Source organism: Amblyraja radiata, chromosome 22 (assembly GCF_010909765.2).
Source record: "Amblyraja radiata isolate CabotCenter1 chromosome 22, sAmbRad1.1.pri, whole genome shotgun sequence".
Lineage (NCBI taxonomy): Eukaryota > Metazoa > Chordata > Chondrichthyes > Rajiformes > Rajidae > Amblyraja > Amblyraja radiata.
Window position 1 is genome coordinate 2,648,679 of NC_045977.1, and position 10,930 is coordinate 2,659,608.

At 46.9% G+C, this 10,930-nt stretch overlaps 1 protein-coding gene across 1 annotated transcript in view; it reads right to left on the reverse strand.

Moving 5' to 3' along the window:
* xylt1 (xylosyltransferase 1) overlaps positions 1–5,274 on the reverse strand; it is a 303,503-nt gene extending 298,229 nt beyond the window's left edge. Inside the window, exon 1 of the mRNA XM_033040266.1 lies at positions 4,930–5,274. Coding sequence (XP_032896157.1) covers positions 4,930–5,154 — 225 coding nt within the window. The 5' untranslated portion in view covers positions 5,155–5,274. The remainder of the gene's footprint in view (positions 1–4,929) is intronic.
* Positions 5,275–10,930: the final 5,656 nt, after the last annotated feature.

A 10,930-nucleotide genomic window follows, 5' to 3' on the forward strand; every position in this document is an offset into this window, starting at 1 on the left:
ATTTTGCCAGTGAGCTAAACTAAAATGATTTTTCTGGTGTTTACTATTCCACAAAAGATGCTTCTCAGGAATGAAACAATTGCTAAAGACCTACTGAAGCACCCTACAAATAGTGTGCTCTTTATGCCACACGAGTTCTGCAAGATTTTAAAATCTACATTATATAATGTTTTTAATTCCTCTTCATTCCTTTCATTCTCTGAAATTAATAGCAGTGGTGTACTGAGTTAAATTGTTCTTCAGGACACTGACCTTTCCTTGACAATCGAGATATTAAGCAATTAAAAGCAATAATAAATCTCAGAAAAGTCCTCAATGGGGATAGATATTGAGTAATGAAGAGGAGAGCGAGAGAGAGGGAGATCCACGCCTGTGCTTCTCAGCAACATCACAGTAGTTCCCGCTGCTGTTTACCACGTTTACTCCTCCAACTTTACCGGAAGATTTGCCTTCAGAGTTCATTTTGCCTTGGCCCCAACAATATGTAAGAAATATTTCAAGCCCAATAGAGCATAGAATATTAAAAGGTTGCTTCGTTCTTTCTAGGTTTAGATGCTTATTCAGCAATTAATATTCAACAACAAAACAAAAAGAATTACTATGCAAGAATTCTTCTATAAAAAAAAAGAATCCCCATTGCTTAACTATTTAGTCTTGCTCCCGATGTTTAGAGCCAACCTCAGTGTGAAGGAGAGCAAAAGGCTGTTTTTGTATCCAACTCTGCCCGTAGGCTGAAGCCAGCGACCATCCTATACAAATCCCTGCTTTAGTCACACAAAGGACGATTTCAATGAAGATTTTACATTATTCTAAAAAAGACAATTTGCTCCATAACATCACAATTATCCTGGTAGCTGATCTTGCCTGGACCATTCCAGCAGTCAGTGTACCTATTAACAAACAATGCTATAACATAGACAGCAAATGCTTCAGGGTGGACCTCTCTGTACAAAAGAACAAAGCAGTAAAATTGCATCCAGAGAAATAAATTCTAATAAATGTAATTCCAGAAAACAGTTGGTTATTAAAACATATTTATACAATCATTCTGCATTGTATACGCCTTGATTGCATTTTGTTAAGATTAGAACCCGTTGTTTCTCCACAAATTGCAAGAACTTTAAAATCACTGGCTACTTTTACTTGGCATTTGCATTATAAAGGGGATTTTTTTCAGTGCTAGCTGTCAATTACACAATAAATGCTTCTTTGCTCCTGTCACATCAACAAAATGTATGCGTGGAAGATTCAACCTGCTGAGTGTGGCTTAAAAAAACTCTCTCTTGGCAGTAAATGTTGATGTCAGAGCTGCCTTCCTCTCTGACACCAACCAAAGGGGACTAACCCACAATGATAATGTGCTGTTTCACTTGTCAATCTGCCCACCGCCGCACATTCCTACAACAGAGAAGAAAGCCATCTCCATTTAACACAATTCCCCCACTAGGAAGGCCTTAAACCCCTCTGTTTTCTTCCTCCACCGCAGAACCAGCCAATTTCCTTCTACCAAGAAGAGTCTGAAGAAGGGTCTCGACCGGAAACATCGCCCGTTCCTTCTCTCCGGAGATGCTGCCTGTCCCGCTGAGTTACTCCAGCATTTTGCGTCTATCTTCATTGAAGATAATTTCACCGGGCCAATCATAACCAGCCTCAGTTATGTCAACACTGCGTGTGTAGGTAGTCTTTACCTACTTCTTGGCAACTACCCATATTCCCATCTCATTCTTCCTGCACATCAAGGGGTCAGCCACCTTCAACTGCCCTAATACAACAACGTCGTTTCATTTATTTCTAGTTCAGAGATACATCACTGTTCCACTCGACTCACAGCCCCCGGGGTTTGTACACCTCACTACTTTACCGGCCATGACTAAAATCCAGGAACTCCCTCTCTGAAACCTCAACCCTGTCTCCAATCCAGTCCAACGGCAAACATTCCAGGGCTGGCCTCATTCTCCACGCTAGACATAACAAGCTGGAGTCACTCAGCGCGTCAGGCAGCATCTCTGGAGAAAAGGAATAGACGACGTTTCGGGTCGAGACCTTCCGACTCTTTTCCAGAGATGCTGCATGTCCCGCTGAGTTACTCCAGCGTTTTGTGTTTATTTTCGGTTTTAACCAGCAGAAGGGTCTCGACCCGAAACGTCACCCATTCATTCTCTCCAGAGAAGCTTCTTGTCCCGCTGAGTGACTCCAGCAATATTGTATCTATCTGCAGTTCCTTCCTACTCATTCTCCACGCTATTGGGTTTGGTGCCAGGACCATTTCTGTCCACATTCCCCACGTCCTCATCGAGACCCCTGGTGTTCCAGTCTATCCAACGTGAACACGCGAGCTGGATCTCTCCCGGTGTCACGGAAAGCCGCCAGCTATTTGCACGGTTGAGACGTGTGTAGCCCAACTCTTTCCCTTCCCTGGCGAGGCTGAGGAATGGATTGCTGCTCCACGCTGGTCTCGACCCGAAACTTCACCCATTCCTTCTCTCCAGAGATGCCGCCTGTCCCGCCGAGTTACTCCATATTTTAGTGTCTATCTTCGGTTTAAACCAGCACCTGCAGTTCCTTCCTACACATCCCGCTGGTTACCTATAGCCCCGTGCCAGCCCAGGGGTGAAGATGCCGGCGTCTGCACTAGAACACCACGGCTTCACACCGGGCACTCTGTACCATTCACACCCTATCAGATTACAGCCAGACCCTGGTGCTAAAGAAGGGTCTCGACCCGAAACATCACCCATTCCTTCTCTCCAGCGACGCTGCCTGACCCGCTGAATTACTCCAGTATTTTGTGTCTATCTTCGGTTTAAAACTGCATCTGCAGTTCCTTCCTACACTGCGAATTCAAATTCAGGATTTTCTGAATTTTACTGAACAGAATGACCAACATCTAGTAGAATCAGCTTAGTCTTCTGTTTATTTTGCCTCAATTCCTTCCCTTGTCTGCTCATTCTACATACCCACCACACTCTGTAGAATAAATTGCCCCTTAGAATCATTTTCCTCTCACCTTCAATATTCGGTGTAAACCAGCAACTGCAGTTCCTTCCTACGCTGCTTGAATATATTTATATCTGCCGTATTTGACACAAGCCTCAAACTACCCGACCAGGAACGTCGACTGGCCATTCCCCCCACGGATGCTGCCTGACCCGCGGAGTTGCTCCAGCATTTTGTTTTTGCTCTAGAATGATTCTAGTATCCGCGGCCCTTTGTGCCGCTTTTGCACCCAACTATTCAGTTCTGGCCGATGAAACGGTGCGCTCCAGTCGCAGAGAGATGTCTCCACACAGCATGAGGAGCCCGTGCCTGTTTGCAGTCAGCGGTACAGCGGCATCGGCGGCAATGTGCGCCCTTGTGATAGCGCGGAGCAAACGGCAGTGTTATCCTCACAGCCTTCCGGAGAAGACGCTCACTGTGCCCAGGGATAGAGTAGCCCTGTCTTTACATTGTAAGCGCTCCGACAATATCACTAATATATCTCATTCACCGAATCAGCTCGCTGCCGCTCTCATCAAAAACACCGACGTCCGTGGCTTCTCCCTACTCTACCCCACACACACGGAATAGGTGACGTTTCGGGTCGAGACACTTCTTCAGACTGAGAGTCAGGGGAGAGGGACACGAGAAATATAGACGGTGATGTAGAGTGATATAGAACATAATAAGAGGATAAAACGTGGTATTGAACCCGGTTCTGACATTCAATCTGAATCAGACGAGCTTGCAGGTTCTCTGGTAGTAACTGCTCCACGCTGCGCCGAACCAGGAATTCCACACGCGAGCAGGATTCCTATTCAGGCTGGGAATAAAATACAGGAGAAGGGGGCATGTTCTACCCAACACCAGACCTACATAATCCCCGTCCCAACAGCGGTGGTCTCCGGGGCAAACAACGAAGTACTTGTCTTGCTATCCCGGAACAAACAGATCCATTACTCACTGGAACTTTTTGGAAAAGTCAATTTCGAGAAATCAAAAGGTCTTGGGGCCGGATAGAACTGGACATGTCAAACTGCTTCTGCTAAGGGTTGGTTACTTGATATTTAACGCCATACTTCCAACCACTGTTCGGGCAAGTAGGCGACAGCGATTCTACCATAAATAGTGAAATGTTCGTAAAACACAAACAACACAAAGCTCTGCAACTCTGCTTCCCAATCTTTCGAGTTGGCTGCTCTGTCGATGAGCAGACGCGTGTGCTTTCTACAATTCCTGGTCCTTTTGATCGCATGAGACAGTAAATACTAAGAGGCACATTATATACCGCTACTGAAACACACCACGGCGTTCAAGATGCTCAGCAAAACATCCAGCGCAAAAAAACCCAATCTAGGTGTTTTTTTTAAATAGCGACGTTACATCCTGGGTCGCCCGTGTCAGTAAAACACACGGCAACATCGTAAATCAACATGGCAAACATTAAATCGTCAGACGTGACTGCAACAAAAAAAATCCCTGGCACCCTCTTTGAATCCCAATGAATGGAACTGATCAGCGTTGCTTTCGCTGGGCTGGATGTGGAGGGGGGGGGGGGTAGATGGGGGTTTCACAGCGGTTTCACAAAGATGGGCATGAGTGGGGAGAGAGTGCTGATCAGAGCCGCATTATTTCGTGCACCGTGGGTTGCTAGCGGCGGCTCGCAGTCGCTGGCCGCTTGTGGCTTTGTTGCTGGCCGCGCAGATTAGGTACTCTATCACCAAAGGAAGGCGAGGGGAGGTGGAGGGGAGTGAAAGTATAGCATGGAAAGGGGGGCATTAAAACCTCGGATGGCCAGAGCATCGGGAGCTGAGAGTGTTGCATCTGAGAGTGTGTGCATCACAGGAGAAGCAGTAGGCAAGTTGAATGCCCGGTACAAGGGGAGCAGATGCAATGTGTTCATTCATTCCACGCCGGGGAAGTTACAGCGGGGGATGAGGGGCGCTCACATACCAGTCCTTGGCCGGCGAAGGGCAGCCCCTTCCTGGGCGCATCACGGACGTGCCGGCTAGTGCGCTGCTGCTCCCCGCCGCCCCGCTCATCGCCGTCCAAGCTGCTGAAATTCCACACGAGCAGCGTCTGCACGAAGAGCACAGTGAGCGCCGCGATCACCGCAGATCTGGAGCGCCGAGCCAGCCTTCGCCCGCACGTTGCTGCTGCTGCCGCCGCCGCCGCCATCCTCACTGTGGAGCCGCTGTGCCGGCGGAGCCCGGCTTCACACACACACACACACACAAGATACTCTCACTCACACACTCTCTCTCACTCACTCACTCACAGCCCAGGCTCCGGCTCCCTCCCCCCCACACACCCACTCCAACCAATCACCGCCCTCTCTCACAGCCCCGCCCCGCCCTCAACGGCCAATCACCGCCCTCTCTCCCAGCCCCGCCCCACACCCAACGGCCAATCACCACCCTCTCTCCTGGCCAATGAACAGCCGCCTCGCCCCGCGCCGAGCCAATCGGCCGCCAGATGTCTACGGACCAATCAGGATCTCGGCCTCTCAGCCAATCAGCTTCTCCCCTCCCACCTGCCCGTGGGCTGGGGGCCAATGAGAGCGAGCATTGCCCCTCATCGTTGCCCATGGGCCCCCCATGCATTGTCCGCAATCTGACTCAGTGTGTGTGGGGCAGTGTGCGAGTGTGTGTGTTGTGTAAGTGGGTATGAGTTTGTGAGACAGTGGGTGGCAGGGTGAGTGTTAGTAAGTGTGTGTTAGTGAGAATGAATGAGTGAGCTAGCGTGAGTGTGTTAGTGAGTGAGTGTGTGTGTGAGTGAGTGTGTGTGTAAGTACGAGTTAGTGTGAGGGTGTCTGGGTGTGTGTGTGACTTAGTGAGAGTGAGTGAGTGTGACTTAGTGAGAGTGGGTGAGTGTGTTTATGAGTGAGGTCGTGAGGGTGAGTGGGTAAGTACGAGTTAAGGTGAGTGTGTGTTAGTGAGTGTATGTGACTTAGTGAGAATGGGTGAGTGTGTGTGACTTAGTGAGAGTGAGTGAGTGTGAGTTAGTGAGTGAGAGAGTGTGAGTATTGTGGTTTGCCGTTCCCCGGCCGTCAGCGTAGAGCGAGCAGGATGTGTGGAGGGCGGTGTGCTGGGTGTGCAGCATCAAGTGTGGACTCGCTGGATGAAGGGAATGCCTTCCGGAGGTCAATCTCAACATCCAGACGAGACAAGCTACAACTCGTGCGTAGAATTCCTCTCACTGCAGCCAACGCCACATACAGCAGCATCACTACTCCCGGGTGGAACTCTTCTCGCTCCCACGGCTGCACCACCCCTAGCGTAAAGCTTTACAAAGTACATTTGTGTTCTTCAAAAAAAAAGCTGCTGCTCAGTAAAGCCCCCCTTTGGAGTAACAAACTCCTCTAAAACAAATGAAAAAAGGCGATGTGCAGAATATCTAACCAATTCTTCATTCATTATCCATTTTTCTTGATGACTATGTGTCACAGTTAAGGGCGGCACGGTGGCGCAGCGGTGGAGTTGCTGTCTTGCAGCGCCAGAGACCGGGTTTCGATCCTAACTACGGGTGCTGTACCGAGTTTGTACGTTCTTCCTGTGAACGCGTGGGTTTTCTCCGGGTGCTCCGGTTTCCTCCCACAATCCAGAGACGTTTGCAAGTGTGTCTGTATTGGCTTTGCTACATTGCCATGTGTGTGTGTAGGATAATGTAAGTGTGAGATGATCGCTGGTCGGTGTAGACTCGATGGGTCGAGCGGCCTGTTTCCGTGCTGTATCTCTAAACCAAATTATCTTAATCCCAATTTTACCCTTTTCTACATCCACTATGTAGCAGACGGATGACAAATATAGTACAACACTAGATTTGTTAACAACGAATGCAGGCCCGGGAGCAAAATCTAATGATTTGGAATTCAGTTTGGATGGTGTGTCTGTATCGAGAAGTGTGTCTGTATTTTGTTTGTAAACAACCTGGTATTCCGTTGACAGTAAAGGACCGTTAACAGTACTGACATTGTGAAACACTCTATATAAATAGAGTATAATCTATATAAATAGATTATATAAATATATAAATGAGAGCGTCGCTGCTAACGTTATGTGTCTAATGGGGGTGCTGCCTGAAGGATGTGTCTTGAGATTACATTCCTCCCATGTGCGGATTTACAATTGGCTTCAATTGAAAGCGCATAATTTTATTTATTTTTTAAACACACTCGATAAACGTACAAAATTAATACCGTCGTAATTTTACTTCAGGCCTGAGAAGGCTATTCCCTGAACAAATCCGCAAGGTGTCCTGTTCAATCGTCTAGATGGCAGCTGCAGTATGTGTCACTTCACCCAACCTGGTGGTTGAAAATTACCTCCTAAAACAACCACACCTAATTAACCTTGCCCACAGCCCGCTCTCCGAGCTTTCACACTTTCTTAAATAGTCCATTAATATTCAAAAGTTCCAGGTCAAACAGGGGCATTTTGTTTTCACGCCGCCTTTGGTTGCAAGTTTAGTTTCAATGGACCTGAAATGTATTTCTTCGCACAATCGGTACAGAACCGCAACCTGCAGCTGATCATATTTATGCTGAATTAAAACGTTTGTTTCCATGTCAACAAACCCAAATTGATAGGAATCTCGCACCCTCCACTTGCAACAGCTGGTCCCCGGGTAAAAAACGCCACATACAAAATCATATCGCCATCAACTGTTCCAATGCACAGCTGCACACGTGAACGCGTCTGAGATGTGCCGTTTAAATGGGCCACAACTCTCCCATGAATATGTGAAGGTAGACAAAAAAAAGCTGGAGAAACTCAGCGGGTGTGAGGCGGCAACTATGGAGCGAAGGAATCGGCGACGTTTCGGGCTGAGGTCCTTCTTCAGACTAATATGTGATGTCTACTCAAACAATCACGCAGCTAAGATTTTTATTTGAAAACAAATTTTATTGAGCTCCATTAGATGCATCAACAGAAATTAGAATGTGCGATTTATGGGTTAATTTTCAGATTTGTTTCCTTTTGTCACTCTTGTCTACCTTCAGAATTGAGACTTTCTTTTGAACCGTACGTACACCCAGTGTGCGAGACTTGAGGATATTGGCGGTCGTAGTGTGATACTTTGGTGCAGTTTGAAATTGCAAATGATCCACCCGTCCTCTCTGGCGTGGAACTAACTCAGGACCGCTTACAAGTGCCGCACAGACCACGTATGAAAAGTAGCAGCAGAAAATAAATATTTTGAAACCTAAAACTTGCTGACTCCATGAGCCACTTAATAGCTCACAAATTATTTTTGTATTTCCAGGGTCTTTCTGGAGGTTGGTGATTAACAGTACTGATTTCTCACTGATATCAAAATCATCAGATAAGAACACTGCAGTTTCAATGTTCTCTCAGTTGGTTTCCTCTGGATGCTCTGGTTTCCTCTGGGTCCTCTGGTTTCCTCTGGGTGCTCTGGTTTCCTCTGGGTGCTCTGGTTTGCTCCTGCATCCCAAAGGCGTGCAGGTTAACTGGCATTTGTAAAATTGACCCTAGCGTGAATGGAGTCAATAAGAAAGTGGGAAAATATAGAACTAATGTGAATGAGATGGAACTCCTGACTCTCAGTCTGAAGAAGGGTCTCGACCCGAAATGTCACCTATTCCTTTTATCCAGAGATGCTGTCTGCCCCACTGAGTTACTCCAGCTTTTTGTGTCTATAATGTCGATGGGGTCAGTAATCAGCGTGGACTCGGTGGACCAAACGCCTTGTTTCCATGATGTGTCTCTAAACTAAACTAAACTCATACTCAAACACACACAATCAAGCTCACAGATATCCCCTCTTTCCCTCAGTGTGCACTCCCCCTCCCTCCCTCCCCTCTCATTGATTCTAGATTCCCATATCCGTCAGCTACGGGCTGCTTGCTCTCTCCACACTTGAAGCTGTCTTCTGTGTACACTCTCTGATTGCTAATCACCCTCTCTACCTTTCTAGAAGTGGAGTCACAGTCAACTGATGATTCCCTCTAGGCCTTTAACCACCTGCAAGAACAAATATTCACCCTGGTTTGCCTCGCAACCTTTCTTTCACAGTGACACAAGCAATTGCAGATGCCGGAAGCTTGCATAGAACACAAAGTGCTGGAGTAACTCAGCAGGGCGGGCATTATTTCTGGATGACATGGAGAGGTGACCTTTCTGCAGGAACAGCAACATATTCTGCTTGCGTAGCTTACAACCCAATAGCATGGACATTGAATCCAATTTTAGGTAACCCCCCCCCCCCTCCCCTGTTTCTCTTTCCCCACCCATTCCTCCCACTATTCAGCCCTATTTCCCTCCATCCACCCCGCCCCCTTCCACCTGTATCTTTCCCTCTGGGTTTACATTTCATTCCTTTCTCAGTTCTATTCTCTCCTTATCTGACATCCCTTTGTCCCCTGTCCCCATTTTGTTACCTTTTGTCACCCTTGTCTCCTTTTCATCTTAGTTTAGAGATACAGCGTGGAAACAGGTCCTTCGGCCCACCGAGTCCACACCGAACAGCGATCCTACACACACTAGGGACAATTTACACTTACACCAAACCAATTAACCTACAAACCTGTACGTCTTTGGAGTGTGGGAGGAAACCGAAGATCTCAGAGAAAACCCACCCTGTCAAGGGGAGAACGTACAAACTCCGCACTTACAGCACCCATCGCGCCACCTTGCAGCCCTAGCTTCTGTCCACCCCATCCCCACGTATTACCTATTACTTGCCAGGCTGTCCCACACCCACCTCTTCTTTCACTACTGCAATCAGTCCGACAAATGGTCCAGACCCAAACATTGCCTATCCATGTCTTCCAGAGTTGCTTCCTGACCTGCTGAGTTACTCCAGCACTTTGTGTTCTAAGCAACTCTGCTTTCATCTTTTTGTCTGCTCAAAATAAAATAAAGAATGAATTTCTTATGATTATTTTTAAATTGAAAAGGATTGCCATAAAAAAATAACAAATCTTCAAATAAATGCTCTTGCCAGTATCACATTGTACCCAGACCCCCTAATTCCAATTATCCAGCTACTCAGCGATTCGTACAGAACAGATTGCAATTGTCAAGCTGAAACTGGGCCTTCAACCAACCAAATCCACGCTGAACGTCTACAGCGGTGGAGCAGTGACGAAGGACACCAAGAGCCACCCTTGGCCAGGCCGACCCTGCAAAGCCACCAGAACAATGGACCTTCATGGTCAGGTTAAGAATGCTGCACTTACAACAAATGGGACATGAAAATGGTGCCAATGGTGCTTACAGTATGTATAGTGATACTTGTACTGAACTGGATACAAAAATAAATTTCACTGTACCTCAGTACAAGTGACAAATAAAGTACCATAGCATACCCATCTACATTTATCCCAATTTCTAGCTCTTTGTCCACAGCCTTCCATGCCTTTGTGATTCAAGTGCTCATCTCTATATAGTTTCTATTAACTTGTTCCCAACTCTTTGACATTTTGTTCTAGATTAGAACCATTCTCTCAGTGAAACTATTCTTCCCCAGATCCCCTTAAAACCTCTTATTTCTTAATCTCAAACCTATGCTGTCTGGTTCAGACACCTCTGCCATCGTAACACGTGAGTTACAATCTATTTTATTTTTGCCCTCATCATTTTCTACACCTTGCCTTTCTCATCTCCAAGGAAAACAAAATGATTTTATCTAATATCACCCTGTGTGTTAAAAGCTCCAAGCCAGGCAATGTACTGGTGAAGATAGACGCAAATAGCTGGAGTAACTCAGCGGGTCACTCTGGGGAAAAGGAATAGGAATCGGTGACGTTACGGGTCGAGACCCTTCTTCAGACTGGTGAATCTCCTCGGTGCCCTCTCCATCCAGTAATGTGGCTCAACCAATGTTTTAGAAGTTGTTTTATAACCTCCTTACTCATACATGTTATGCCCTGGCTTCTGAAGATGATTATTCTGTAGGTCATCTTAACAACCTTATGTAGCTGTGATGCCGC